A 15,845-nucleotide genomic window follows, 5' to 3' on the forward strand; every position below is an offset into this window, starting at 1 on the left:
TTCTTGTTTCGAGGATTTTTGGTAATGAAGACGACATTTTCATATTTTCCAGGAATGTTCGAAAACAAGTTGTAAGCTCAATATTTTTTTAAAAAACAAAATCAAAACTAGTATGAAATATCAAATATATACAAATATGGCGAAAGATAATCGATGACTATAGGTTGTAATATCTGAATGATTTGTTTGAAATTAAATGGATTTTTTTTACAGTCTAAGTCGTATGTTGCAATTTTCTCAATTGGTATGGACGCCATGTTATTCGGTATGAGACGTCTTTAACAATTTTCTCCTTATAGACGCAACAGATAGAAGTAAGATTTGTAGCGATCAAAAGCGCTTTTTTATCGCATTAAGGCTATCTTTCATTTTTCGCGAACACTTCCTTTAAGAAGGATCTTTTGGTTTGATGTATTTTGCTATATGTGTTTAGAACTGCAATAATGGAGAATGCGTAGAAGAATTAGCAAATTTCTTTTGTAAATGTGATGATGGTTTTGAGGTAAGTTTAGATCAGATTTTCAAATTTTTTTTGGAATTCGAAGTTTTGTCCTAATCCGAGAGGTTTTAAAAGACCCTAAAATACTATAGTTATAATGCCCGATTTACTTCTATATCCTTTATCAATGTAGCTACGGTGGTAGGCGAATATATCAATATAATGAAGACGTCTTTTTATTTAAGCTTTTATTTTTAACAAGTTTTTTTCGAAGTTTACAAGTAATTAAAGAGAATTTTATGAATTGACAGCTTCTCTTTGTTTCCTTGTTTTTTTTTGTATCCATGCTGTTCAAAAGCTTGATATAAATAAATATTGAAATCGAAAGTCTTTTTTATAATATTGATATAATCATCTACCACCGTATGAGAAAGATATCGTCGTTTTTCTTTACTGAAAAGAGTTAGATGTTCTTGACATTTTATTAGTTTGTTAAAAACGTTAGTAAAAAATAGAAAGAAAAAATAAGGGGAAAAGACCCAAGAACAATTTTTTAATGCAAATAGAAGGGGGGGGGGTCAAATCTAATTTTAAAAATCCAATTACCTCCTAGGATTACTATTGCCGGTTTATTTCTCTATGACTATTGCACTCTCTCGTGGGTGCATGAATCCAGCAAAAAAAGAGGGAATTATAATCTATTTTGCCTACAGTCAAATCCAGTTTGTTCCAGTTTAGCTCTACCTAATTTATATTGCATATTTTACAATGATGCAATCCAAACATTTTCTGACAAGATAATTCGAAGTTTTAACTTTTTTATGCAGAAAACTAATCTTAGATAAACTCAACATGGGGGAATACAGGTGGATATAGGGTGAACAAAGAAAGCTAGCAAGTTTTAGATGAAAACAATATTTTTCTTAATGCAATCTCATGGGGGGGGGNTAAGTTTTCATTAATAATTGAAGACGACTGGAGAGTACCTGAGGGTTCTAAATCCAGTGGAGAGAAAATTATTATTACTGGAGAGCTTTAAAGTTTTAACAAAATATAAATTCTACCGGAGGGTTTTCTTTTCCACTGGAGTAAACTGCATTTAAACATGGGGAGGATTTGAGTTTTTACTTCTCTTATAAGTTAGTTTTACTTAATAAATATAGCAAAAACACACAAAATTAAGCGTTTCCGGAGAAAATATTTTAAAACCTCCAAAAATAGAAGTGGTGGTAATATTTCTCCCATCGTATATCTACCCACATTGGTTTACTCCCTCCTTAGATTTAAACACATTGGTTTAAATTCCACCATAGTTTCATTTTAAACCTCTTTTTTAATTCAAATAAGGCTCGGACGCTGAAGCAATTTTAAGTTTTAAAATCCGTCGGAAACTGGTAATTTCCATGAAAACTCATAAAATGGGTATTTTATAAACGAATTTTAGAATAAATAAATACTTGGGGCGCGCTTGCGGCGCCCCCCCCCTCACATCTTTGCTTAATGGTCTTTAGAATCTGTTTATATATCTAGGTTATCCTAAATCCGTTGTAATTTTGAGTAAAAAAACTGTAAAGTAGAGTTTTTTTTTTGCAATCTTTTGTAACCTGCGGGGTGTCCCACGAAGCATGGCATCTTTTACTAAAATATCATTTACTTTAAAATAAATTTTTCTATATTATGACTATACCATTAAATATTCTTATAATTCTCTTTGGTATTAAACAACTTATTATGGAAGAAGACATTTTAAATTATTCACCAACTGTCATGTTTCGTGGGACACCCTGTATGTACATCATGACCTCTTAAATATCGTAGATTTAAAGGATCCATTTAATTATATGAGCGGTAAAAGTTATCATAAATTGAAATCATTTTATGTTAATACAAGCTACAATTAATACAATATTTGAAAATGAAAAGATTTTAGAGTACATTAAAATCTGGGTATATGTATTTTAAAAGGAAGATTGGCCCCCATAAAATACCNTGAGTCTTAGGCACAAACTCAGATTTTATAATCCCTATACCTTTGTAACCCAATGGCGTAAACCTTAGATATTTCAAACTATCAACTCTGGTAGATCAAATTATCAAAGTTTGAAATATTAAAGGTTCACACCATCTAGTTGTTAAAATATTGGGATTATAAGATTTGAGCTTGTGACAAAGACTTAATTCCTGTACACCTAAATTGCGTAACGTTGAACAGGAAAACGCAAAGCGTATATTTGTTTAGGGACGCTTCTGTGAGATAAATATTGACGATTGTACAGAGAATGCTTGTAGTCCATACTCAACTTGTATTGACGAAGTGAACGATTATTCTTGTGATTGTCAGGTCATTTTTAGTAAATATCTTATATGACAAAAAAGTCATTTAACGAAAATTATATACAGTGAAACCCTTAATAACGAATACATCGGCAGAATTTATCAAATGTCGTCTTGACAATTTTTCAATGAGTTTTATACTATATTACGTAAATTTCAGTATTTGCGAAATTAAATAAATAGCTATGAATATGCGGGAACAATTAAAAAGAGTTCCATTTAATCATTTAATTAAAAAAACTAAATATCTGCAACATTCCATTATCTGAAAGTGAAGAATACGGCATTTGATGAATTCTTTCGATGTATTCGTTATTAATGGTTTTACTGTATATAAAGTAAGAACCAGAAAACTGTAGAATAGCAAGACGACATTATAAATGTCGTCTTCATATTCCAGAGTTGTCTGGTTCTTACTATAGCATGATTGTGATAATAATAATGAAAGCAACAAAGATATTGAGAATATAATAATAATTGTGATTAAAATCACTTATGTAAGTGATGAGGAAAGTAAAAAAATATAAATATTTTGTGAATTTACTAGGCCGGGTATACAGGGGAACTATGTGAAGAGGAGATTGATGAATGTGCTTCGTATCCCTGTAAGCATGGTGGAACATGTAACAAACTACCAGGTTGGAACATTATCTTTATACTTAAACATTTTCGTATTAGAAACAACTCCGAACCCTTGACTAATAAATGAAAAGAAGATTACGCAAACTCTATTGGAAGGATTTAAATATGTTCCATCTCAGTTTTGATTAAACTGTTCCCACTTCAATTAGGTTCGGTTAAAAGTTCAACACGTTTTATACAAATCTATGACTTGCTACTTTTAGCTTTCAATTTACAACTTCGGATTTTGTATTCTTATAGTCTAAACAGAGTAAGTTTATACTTAACTCCTATAAAAGTGAAAACACGAATACATTTTCTTTAGAACACTTGCATTAAACTCTTGTTTTCTAATTCCTACGATTCATTATTTGAATCCTGAAAGATCTACGACGTCAGGTTGCAATGATTTAAGGATTATGCATTGTAAAAATAATAAACATCTGGAAATGTTCATCTTAAACCGAGTAGATATGTAAAGTTGGAAGTTTGACTTGAATTGTCAGAAACAATTCACATCTAGAGATGTTTAAACTTTAAACAGAACTCAAACTTTCCTCAGTAGAGAACTGTTAATTATTTATTGTTTGTATTAATTCAATGGAGATTAATCTTTACACGAATAGAGATTAATCTGTACAAGATTCGAGATTAATTAGTACAAGATTAGAAATTAGCCTGTACAAGATTAGAGATAAATCTGCACAAGATTAGAGATTAATCTGTACAAGATTAGAGATTAATCTGTACAAGATTAGAGATACAAGATTAGAGATTAATCTGTACAAGATTAGAGATTAATCTGTACAAGATTTTAGAGATTAATTTGTACAAGATTAGAGATTAATCTGTACAAGATTAGAGATTAATCTGTACAAGTTTAAAAATTGGTCTGTACAAGATTAGAGATTTATTTGTACAAGATTATAGATTAGTCTGTACAAGATTAGAGATTAATTTGTACAATATTATAGATTAATCTGTACAAGATTAGAGATTAATTTGTAACAGATTAGAGATTAATCTGTACAAGATTAGAAATTAATCTGTATAAGATTAGAGATTAATCTGCACTAGATTAGAGATTAATTTGTACAAGATAAGAGATTAATCTGCACAAGATTAGATAGTAATCTGTAAAAGATTTTAGATTAACTCCACAAGGTTAGATTTTAATCTGTACAAGATTAGAGATTAATATGCACTAGATTAGAGATTAATCTGTACAAGATGTACAGGATAAGAGATTAATCTGCACTGCATTAGAGATAAATCTGTACAAGATAAGAGATTAATATGTACAAGATTGGAGATTAATCTGCACTACTTTAGAGATAAATTTGTACAAGATAAGAGATTAATCTGCACTGCATTAGAGATAAATCTGTACAAGATAAGAGATTAATATGTACAAGATTGGAGATTAATCTACATTACATTGGAGATAAATCTGTACTAGATAGGAGATTAATCTGTACAAGATTAAAGATTAATTTGTACAAGATTAGAGATAAATCGGTACAAGATTAGAGATTAATCTGTACAAGATAAGAGATTAATTTATATAAAAATAGAGATTATCCTGTACAAGATAAGAGATTAATCTGTACAAGATTAGAGATTAATCTATACAAGATTAGAGTTTAATCTGTACAAGTTTAGAGATTAATATAAACAAGATAAAAGATCAATCTGTACGAGGTTAGAGATTAATTTACACAAGATTAAAGATTAATCTGTACAAGATTAGAGATTAATCTGTACAAGATTAAAGATTAATCTATTCAAGTTTAGATCTTAATTTATAAAAGATTAGAGATTAATCTGTACAAGATAAGAGATTAATCTGTACAAGATTAGAGATTACTCTATGCTAGATTAGAGATTGATCTGCACAATATTAGAGATTAAGGTTCGATTTTAATCTGTACCAGGTTATAGGTTAACCTTTACAATGTACAAAGGTAGATTTTAATCTGTGCAAGATTAGAGGTTAATCTGTAGTAGATTAAAGATTAATCTGTACAATATAAGAGATTATTCTGTACAAAATTAGAGATTAATAGTACACGACTAGAGATTAATCAATACTAGATTAGAGATTAATCTGTACTAAATTCGAGATTAATTTGTACAAGATTAAAGATTAGTCTGTACAAGATAAGAGATTAATCTGCATAAGATTAGATAGTATTCTGTAAAAGATTTTAGACTCCACAATGTTAGATTTTGATATGTACAAGATTAGATATTAATCTGTACTAGATAATTTAATTTAATTCAAACAATTTAATATTTCTTTTATTTAATCATTCAAAAAATTATTATCGTTAATTCTAAAATTAAAATCATTTGCAGCATAAGCATTCATACCCAACAGTTTTGATCTCTGTATATATTTGGAAATGTGCATACTCTAATGATTAAGACATCGCTACTCTTGCGAATACTCCTATTCTCTTTGTATCACAATATCTGGGACCTGGAGATTAGGCAAGTACACTCCAGGATCTTATACAGGATAGACGTTAGAGCCTTAGCTCCCGTCTATCAACTTAAGGCCTGGGGACTTGTACTTCATAGACAACTAACAGACAGTCAACAGACAGCTAACAGATAAAGGAATCTTATCCCATCATTATACATAAATACGTGTCTTCAGACTCATCAGTATCATCAAGAGATTCACCTCTTGTGGTTTCTGGAACTGAACCAATTATACTTGTACCGGCCAGTCGGGTCTACCCACAGATTGTAACAGTTCCGGCTAATTCAACTAAGGATTAAGATGTACCAGATGAAGCTTCAGATCCTCGAGATTGTTCATGTAATAGGGACACTCGAGGTGCAGAGCAACTAGGACTTCTAAGATATTCAAGATATCAGATGCTGCCTAAACCTGAGACAGGAGACCGTTGGTCTTTACAGATAGCTCTTCATGTATCTGGAGCAGCTAGAATATCCAGTCGAACATAGCAGAGACTCTAGGAGCAGCTAGAATATCAATATAGACCTCGTCAAGAGATTCATCTCCTGTAGCTTCTAGAACGTGGACCAATTGTTCTCGTACCAACCAGTCTGAACTACCTACTGGAATAACCTGGATACAGAGAGGAAATATGATATCCAGGATTCTGAGAAGGGAGACGCCACTCATTATGGAACAGCTCTTCACAGAACAATGATGGCAAAAACAATGATAGCCATGATGACAACAATGATGATCACAACGATGATAACAATGATGATGACAATGATGATAACAACGAGGATAACAATGAGTATTGGGAGAAGCTACTCGGACAGATTCTGAACTATAGCAGTTTAATATCTGAAGGATCTTATTAAACATTAATAAACGTTACAGATGTATTTATACTCTGAGAGATATGGACAGATAGGTTACTAAATGGATTGATATTAAATTATAAATATTACAATACTTGGACATACTAGGAATACACAAATATACTAATTGCTTGTCTATTAGGGTGTCCGTACATGTATAACTAATATTATATATTCAGGAACGTTTACATGTAGCTGTATACCAGGATATACTGGGGATACATGTATAACTAATATTGATGATTGTGCCTCCCAACCCTGCCTAAACCAAGGAACCTGTATAGATCTTATAGATCAGTATCTCTGCTCCTGTAGACAAGGATTCCAGGTACAATTTATAGATTAACAACTTTGAAATTAATCATGAAAACATATAATATCTGACTTTAATTCGGATTTTAGATATTTTTGCGAAAATAGGTTTTAAAAATCCATTTAAAAAGGATTTCTCCAAAAATCAAGTTTATCAGATTAATTTAAACAAAAATTTATTTTTAGGGATCTGTTTGTGAAACCAACATAGACGATTGCTTTGAGGTAAAATCATTTAATAAAAAAACAGATTATTCTTTAAATGCATTACAATAAGAAGACAAAAAAGCTAGTTTAAAAACATGGAAAATAACCTCAAAAAGTCAAAAGAGTAAATTGACCTTATTTTTTTTATACAAAATATTTTTTGATTGTGGTATATGTCAACCGAAAGCACACGTACTATATTTTGATACAAAAATGAAAAAAATTAAAATGAAAAAGAAAAAAAAACTGTAGCGGCAGATGCAATATTTCCAAGAAATTGATTACCGAGGGATAAACTCTGAGAATTCATTTTGCACAACCTAAGATGCAAAAGCATTTTTCTTCTTTCTGAAGTTTAATTGAATAAGCTAAATAAGTTCGAATTTTAAATAAAGTAATACAGCAATATCAACGAAATTATAAATACCATAAGTTTGTTTAAATATATTATTCAATGACATTACTTTTTGTACCTTTAATATTGATATTAAGAATTTTGTTACGAATTCCCTTTATAAAATGGAAGCCTTAACTGGAGTCTGGATTAAATGGAGTATTCCCTTTTTTTAAATTTTTCAAAATAACTTAATTCTTAAATACAGTTGATCTACGTCTCATATGCATAATGTGGTGCAAAACTATATGAATTCATCAATTCCACACAAGTCGGAAAGACTATACATTGAGGAATAAGTAGGCTTTTTTTCAGCAATAAAAAATTCCTCAACACCCTCTTTATCCAAATTATCCATACCTCATCGTCAAAAGAATTAGTTAAGGACTATCCAAGAAATAAAGAAGATATAAAGTACAAAAAAATGCATACTGACAGGCCTAGATTTGAGATATAGCTTAGAATACAATTGCAGAAACCTTCATCCACCCGGGCCCCTACCCTTCCTATCTGATTCATTTGATTTAAAAGCAGTTTGATCAGCTGTAATGAATCAGCATTCCTGATAACTGCAATAACGCGAAAGCAAAATGTAAAACCAAGACATGCCTAGTCTGCAAAATAAAACACAAGCATACTGCATTTCAAGTGTAGAGTGTAGGAACAGCATTTCCACAGCAAAATTCCATATTGGTGGTTATGGGAATGTCCAAAAAACTTCTCTTTCAAAATTTAACCAAGAACATGTTTATAAGCTACAGTCTTATTGTTATAATATGTCAAAACAACCAGAAATTATCTAATCATTAATATTCTGGCTAAACCAATAGGTCCCAATTTTTTGTGGGACCTTTCATGACCCCAGGGAAGGTTTATGGATGACCAGAATTTGAAATATTCTCTATAAACAAATTTCTATTTTATTAAAATTTAAAAATTCCACGAAAAAGTATTATTATATCCGCAAACTTTTTGTTTGTTAATGTATTATTGTGTACAAAGAGAAAATTTTTTACAGATAGAGCAATAATAAAAGGTTAAATAGAAGATGGGCGCGAAGCGTCTAGAAAGTCTTTAAATATGTTAACTTTTTTTTGCAGCATAAATGTGAAAGTGGAGGTCTCTGTGTTGATGGCGTGAATGATTACTCGTGTTCGTGTCCTCCTGGGTTTGCAGGACGGTTTTGTGAACTGCAAATAGACGAATGTCAGATTAACCCTTGTCAGAACCAAGGTAGGTTAACTGTTTATTAAGTAGTAATCTATGTTTGTTTGTATATTTGATCTCAAGGTCATTGACCAAATTGCCTCAAAATTTTGATTGGTCAACTCAATAAAACCATGGGAATGTTCTAAGTCTGGTTTGAAAATTCTTGAAGTGGAGTCGGTTTGATTTTAGTTTCTAGCTAGATCTAAGTATTCTTTGGTCTAACAGAATTTATAGTTTGAACTATCTCAGGCCTATAAAATTGGATTGCAAAGATAAATGGGATTATAAATCAGAGTTTGTGGCAACGACTCAATTCCTTTAAAGAGGCTGTCATCATTATTTTTAATAAACCTCCCTTTAAAGAGTTGTTCGCCCGATTTAGTTAATTAGTTGGTTAACCTTTAAAATCATGCCTTGTTTTTTCTTCTCGAATTTACACTGTAGAGATAAAACAGAAAATTGACAGAATTGATCTATCTTTAAGCTAGAAAAAACCACAATATCTTCCTTGGATAAAGATTGAAATTGACAGAATTGATCTCTTGTCGAAAAAAATCGGGTCGAGCCGACATAAATATTCGAAGTTTGTCTTTAATTTTTACATTTACTTTTTAAAGGTACTTGCCAAGATCTGTTGAACGGATATAATTGCTTTTGTCAACCAGGATTTAACGGAACTAATTGCCAGATCAATATTGATGATTGCCAGTCAAACCCTTGCAAAAATCTAGCACGATGTCAGGTACAAGTAGACAAGGTTCATGGGTCTTATATAGTATAAAAAATGAAAGAAATTAAGTTGGATCAGATTTATTTAATAGTAAGACATAGTTGAACCGCAAAGACTATCTTTAACCACTAAGAATAGACAAGGTTGAACCATTTCTACGCAATTTAACTTTGTCTCCTGATTTCTTAATTACTCTAGTATTCTATATCTTTGTAACATGAATGACAACCTTATTTCAAACTTTAAACGACATCAGATGACAAGACAACGACAAGGATTACTACTAATAAAATAGATCAAGACTGGTTCTGCAGCACAGCAAACAAATACAAAAAAGTACAACTAGAACTACTGGCTACCCACAAATGATGAGACTGTAAAGACGACAATAAACTCTTAAAATACTAGCAACTTTGTAAATACTAGCTGAAGGGTCCGGCGTTGCCCGTGGACAATTTTTTTACAAAAAAATATTTTTAAAAAAATCGACTTTTTTAGCCTAGAACATCCCCGGCCACCCCTGAGTGTCCACAAAATTTTCAGCCCATTCGGTTCAGCCGTTTGGCCGGCTATAGGCAACATATATATATAAAAATGTCTTGTTTTATTACATAGATTTTTAGTTACAAGGTTACTCAGAAGAGAAGAGACTTCAGAGACAATTGTACGAACTTTGTTCAGTCCGTTTTCCTGTATTCAGGGTTCCTTTGTAGCCAGTGCTTAATCATTTAGTAAACCATCAAAATACTCAATTGACTGCAGAAATTAAAAATCAAGCTTCAAATTGTCATATTTTAATAGTTTTGGGTCGTCTTTACAGTCTCATCGTTTGTGGGCAACCCTGTACCAGTATCAGTTTCGGGATTTACCATTTGATATTTTCATAATGTTATAATGTTTTAGGATTTGGAGAATGACTTTGAGTGTGTCTGTTCTCCCGGATTTACTGGTCGCTACTGTGAAATAAATATAAACGAGTGCGAGACCAAACCCTGTGAAAATGGCGGAACCTGTTTTGATGGAACAAGGAAAATGGCGCAAACATTTAAGATAAAAAATTTTAAAAAATTTATTTCTGAGAAGGAGCAACATGTTTTTCGCAGCAAACTATTTGGGGTTTCTTTGATCTGAAATGTTAATATCTAGATATTGGGTTGCATTACATATTTTTTTTTTATTGCTGCAAGCTACAAGTTCAATAATTATTAATGAAAAGATTATCAGGAATTTCAAAATACCTTTTCTTTATCTTTTTGAGGTTTAACGCATTCAAATCTAGTTAATCTACTGACCCCTATTTACTTTCCCGAATTTCCCAAAATGAATGCATTTTTCTTCTTAATTTAAATTTAATTTAAGTCTAAAAATAAAAAGACAAAGTTAAAAAAAAATCGGAAAACTCATTCAAAAAATAAAATTTTAAGAATTTATTAAAAGCATCAAGTTATAAATATTTTCTAAAAATTACCTTCTTCATACAGGGTGTCCCAAAAAACATGGGAATTCAGTGACGAATAGTATATCGTCTTTGCTATGAATTAGCATTGTAATGCCTAATTTCAAAAGCCATAATATTATTATGTCTGCTAGAGTTTATTTTATGAAAAGGGTAAAAGACTGTAAAGATGTGTCTATAACGTCTCTGCAAGATGAACAGTGAAGACTGACAAGTTTACGCTGTTTGTATACTGCAATTTTCTTGTTTTACTAAGTACAACCGTATGCAGTCAAAACATAAACAAACAAAATGTAAACATAGCAGACGAAACTCTTACAGATTAAAGCTTTCTCAGTTGGTATCACTATACTAAATCAAAGAATTATTTAAAAAGACGATATCGAATTCGTCACTGAATTCCCATGTTTTTTGGGACACCCTGTACATTGCTCCCTATTTCTGGCAGATATTAAAAAATCGTACTTTCAAGCCGGGACAGAGTGCAGGGTTGAATGAAAATTTAAAAATTTCCAAAAATCTAAATTAGTAATTTACAATCATAATTTATTCGCCATTTAAACAGTGACTTTGAGTGTGTGTGTGGCCCCGGGTTTATGGGTAAAACCTGTGGATATAATATAAACGACTGTTTAAGCTCTCCTTGTCAAAATGACGGACTATGTAAGGATGGAATAGACGAGTTTGAATGTGAATGTAAACCAGGGAAGGAGTAGTTATATATTGAGAGGGAATTTACCCTTAACCCATCAACTTTATAAATAGGTGGGGATCTATGTATGGACAATTAAGGGAGGGGGGAGGCGTTCCACGCCCCCTCCTAGAAAAAGGCTTTAAAATTAAGGTATTGCACTGCAAACTTCGAAAGCCAGGGAGGTTTTAAGAAAGTGTTAAAAAAAAGGTTGGAAAAAGTAAAAAATATATGTTATTGTTTTTGAAAAATAACAACATTCTTTACATGTTTAATACATTTATTTTTTAAGAACTTTTTAGATTTTTAAAACACCGATCCGCCTTTTTACCTTTCTGTCCCATACTCTACTTAAAAAAGTGCCACGGCAAAAAAACTAGAGGGGGGAGCATCAAACGCCCCCCCCCCTCCTTCAAAAATATCCTCATAAGTAGTCTGATTCATTAAACGCTATAAGTTAGAAACAAGACGACTTTCAAATTATTTTTCTAAAGAAGGGGTCGTCTTCAAACTAAATTTGGCAGAATGGGTAAACTCCCCCTCCTCCTATAACTACTCCACGAGACTAGGTTTCTCCGGGGCCACCTGTGAAGTAAATATTGATGAATGTAGTTCCCAGCCTTGTATCAACAATGGAACCTGTATAGATATGATAAATTCGTTCCATTGTTCCTGTATTGCCGGGTTCCAAGGATTAACTTGTGAGATAAATATAGATGAATGTAGTTGGAACCGCTGCAGGAACGGAGGAATATGTTCGGATCTCATTGCTGATTATAAATGCACGTAAGTGTCAAGGATTTATTTTAAAGGGACTGCAAGCGTAATTCTAAAGGACTCTTCATGCAAAGGTAGCAATGCTCTACTTATAATGGTTCCCTGAAAACCTTTGTGTGTGTTCGTTGAGTACAGAGATATGTGTGTGTAAACTTATCGAAACCCACTTGTATCCAGCTGCAAATTCAGCTGTGTATTGAGATCAGGCTGTACGGGAGCACTTTGCACCTGAATACAAACGGGTTTTGATAAGTTTACACACACTTATCTCTGTACTTGGAGATCGCACACAATTTTTAAGGGTGACGTTGTGAATCGGGCATGGCCCTCTTTAGATGGAAGGTCACTTGAAATTACGCTTAGAGTCGCTTTAAAATTTGGAAACACAAGAAACCCAATTACAACCACATTTAGGCGAAAATATATTTTTTTTACATCTTTCATACCTGAAGGTGTAGATCTTTAATATTTCAAGCTATGATTTCTCCTAGATCCTATAGTCAAAGGTTGACATATTAAAAGTTTTCCCATCAGGTTTTAAAGATATTATGAATTTGAATTAGAAAATTAAAGTCTAAGGCGAGATCAGTTCTCCTTTGCTTTGAACGAAAAGAAAGGTCCTGCATTTTTAAATATCATTTCCCCTGGAATCCCCCCCCCCCTTATTTTGAGTTCGAAGTCTATATTTTGTATTTTGTTTGTGTTACAACCAAATTGTAAAGATTAAACGTTCTCAAGTTTAAATGCATTCTGGCATAATTCTAACATAAATCTTAAGAGACCCTTATCAACTTCTTGGTATTTGGAACTTGAAGGCATTATATAAGAGGGGGGGGGGAGGTTTAGAATTAGAATAAGTGATGATTATTTAGTCGTCTTTTACTTACGCAGTTATAATCATTCAAACATATAATCGAATTATAAAAAAATGTGTCTCGATTTAAATTAAATAGTCCATTTATTGAATGAAAAATCTAAAAAATGGGTTAGGATACGGATATTCATGTATAGTCTGAATAAAACCTTTTTAAGTCTTCTCCTAATTCCTAATTTTCCCAAGTTAATGAGATATATTTTTACAAATTAGTGCACCCCTTCTGAAATGCGCATGCGCTAAATGTTTATCTCCGCCATTTTGAAGTTCTTCTGAGATGGTTGCTCTTTTTAAAGAAGGAGGGGCGGGGGGGTCCCTGGCACGTTTTATAAGTAATTACCAATTGTTCATTTTCAGATGTCAAGTTGGGTTTACCGGAAAGGACTGTGAGACAAATATAAACGACTGCATCCCCGAACCATGTAAAAATGATGCGAAATGCTCCGATCTAATCAATGGATACCAGTGCTCATGTCAGGACGGATATACAGGTATAAGAGGGCCACATGTAATCTAAAATAGCATGCATACCAATTACTCCTTTTAAGCTAGAATCAAACTCGTTGTAGTTATTTTTACATTGTTCAATATCCAAACCTTGAAAACGAATGAAAATTTCTTGTAGCTGCCTTGAACTTTGGTCCCCCCCCGTTCCGGAGATCCAAGAGCCGGAAATTGGTATCGTTTAACGAAACTCCCGAGTTTCCTTTTTGGGGTATGCACATTTGTGTAGATTTACCTTTCAGAAATAAAGAATAAAAAGATAATATAATATAAAATTGACCATGAAAATAATTTGTCTTACCAAAAACTGATATCTACAAAATACCCCAATCGTGCAAGCCTGGTTTTTTTTACGATACCCTGTCTTAAGCTTTGGGTTTAGAAGTCGCCAATAAAAGTACAAACATTAAATTTTAAATCATTTACTAAAAAATTTTACATTATATAATTATCACGCCTAATTCTCAAGAAATAACCCATATTTTACAATCTGCAAGATTGCATAACAGCTTTATTTTAATCGATCTGCATTAAGTAAGTTCTATAAAGTGTTTCAACTACTCTGAGTTCTTTATTTTATCCACTTTATACATTTCTTTTATTACTAGGAAAGAACTGTGAAGTGAATATAGATGATTGTGGATCCAGTCCTTGCTTTAATAATGCTACTTGTCTAGATCTAGGCACACTAAATCATTTTGATCACAGTTTTCAAGAGAAATTTTTAGATTTTTTTTGTATAAAATTCTTGGCTTGGAATACCTTATGTTTCTTCTTTACGTACATTGCTTCTCTAAAACGGCTGAACCAATCGGGCCAAAAATTTGTTTGGGACCATACATGACCCCAAGGAAGGTTAATGGATCCTCAGAATTGCAAAAAAGTTGTCAAAGAATTATTTAGATTTTTGTGCAATTTTGAAAATCAACAACAAAAAATTATAAAGCCGAAAAATTTTGTTCTTGTTTTGTCGAGGAGAAAATGCTGAAAAATAGAACAACAATTAAAAGTTGAAATAGAAGATGGGCACAAAGCGCACTAATAGCCTTGCTATTTTATATTTCAAACCGAAAAAAAGACTGAGCTAGGACCATGTGGTTAGCTTATTTCTTTTTCAAGTCAACTATCTAAATGTTACCCAGTGGCGAAACACGTGCAGTCCTTAATTATTTTTATTAGTTTGTCTGAGAAATAAAGAAAATGCATTTCTTTAGATTGGAATTTTCTACAGGATTTCACAATGTAAAATCTTAGTCTTGGGACTTTCTAAATGTGGGTACCATTTTTACCTTCAAAATTTATGGAGATGTTAAGAAAACATTTAAGTATTTGCCACAAACTCAAATGTTCTAATCCCTTTTATTTTAGAACCTTATGTTGTATACCTTTAATATTTCAAACTTAGATTATTTAATCCAACAGAATTTATAGCTTAAAATATAATGTCTCCGACATTGGGTTGCAAAGATATTTGGATTAGAAAATCAGAGTTTGAGGCAAAGACTCAATTTCTATGGCAAGATTTAAACTCACTAAATAAAATCTTTCCTGTATAAATGTTCAAAATATTTTGAGGTCAGCTCTAATTTACTTTGTTTCTTATTTTTCTTATTTTAAGGGTATTTTTATAGCAATTCTTTTTCTCCTTCTGGAGGATTGTGTTGTGCTTTGGAAAATGTATTTAAGGCAATCAGACTTTCGGACAAATTCAATTAGATTCAGTACATGGATACTAAGAATAACAAATTCAATTAGATTTAGAACATGGATACTAAGAATAACAAATTCAATTAGATTTAGAACATGGATACTAAAAATAACGAATTCAATTAGATTTAGAACATGGATACTAAGAATAACAAATTCAATTAGATTTAGAACATGATACTAAGAATAACAAATTCAATTAGATTCAGTACATTGATACTTAGAATAACAAATTCAATTAG

General features: G+C 31.8%; 1 protein-coding gene across 1 annotated transcript in view; it reads left to right on the forward strand.

Annotated features, from left to right (window-relative positions):
* Window positions 1-15,845, forward strand: part of LOC111718488 (uncharacterized) — a 70,130-nt gene that overhangs the window by 13,320 nt on the left and 40,965 nt on the right. The window contains exons 17-28 of the mRNA XM_023463690.1: window positions 434-502; window positions 2,679-2,780; window positions 3,321-3,411; window positions 6,922-7,070; window positions 7,241-7,279; window positions 8,756-8,888; window positions 9,482-9,606; window positions 10,498-10,622; window positions 11,616-11,755; window positions 12,311-12,527; window positions 13,750-13,883; window positions 14,505-14,579. Of these exons, the coding sequence (XP_023319458.1) occupies window positions 434-502; window positions 2,679-2,780; window positions 3,321-3,411; window positions 6,922-7,070; window positions 7,241-7,279; window positions 8,756-8,888; window positions 9,482-9,606; window positions 10,498-10,622; window positions 11,616-11,755; window positions 12,311-12,527; window positions 13,750-13,883; window positions 14,505-14,579 (1,399 nt within the window). The remainder of the gene's footprint in view (window positions 1-433; window positions 503-2,678; window positions 2,781-3,320; window positions 3,412-6,921; window positions 7,071-7,240; window positions 7,280-8,755; window positions 8,889-9,481; window positions 9,607-10,497; window positions 10,623-11,615; window positions 11,756-12,310; window positions 12,528-13,749; window positions 13,884-14,504; window positions 14,580-15,845) is intronic.

This window comes from Eurytemora carolleeae, unplaced genomic scaffold, assembly GCF_000591075.1.
Source record: "Eurytemora carolleeae unplaced genomic scaffold, Eaff_2.0 scaffold68, whole genome shotgun sequence".
Lineage (NCBI taxonomy): Eukaryota > Metazoa > Arthropoda > Copepoda > Calanoida > Temoridae > Eurytemora > Eurytemora carolleeae.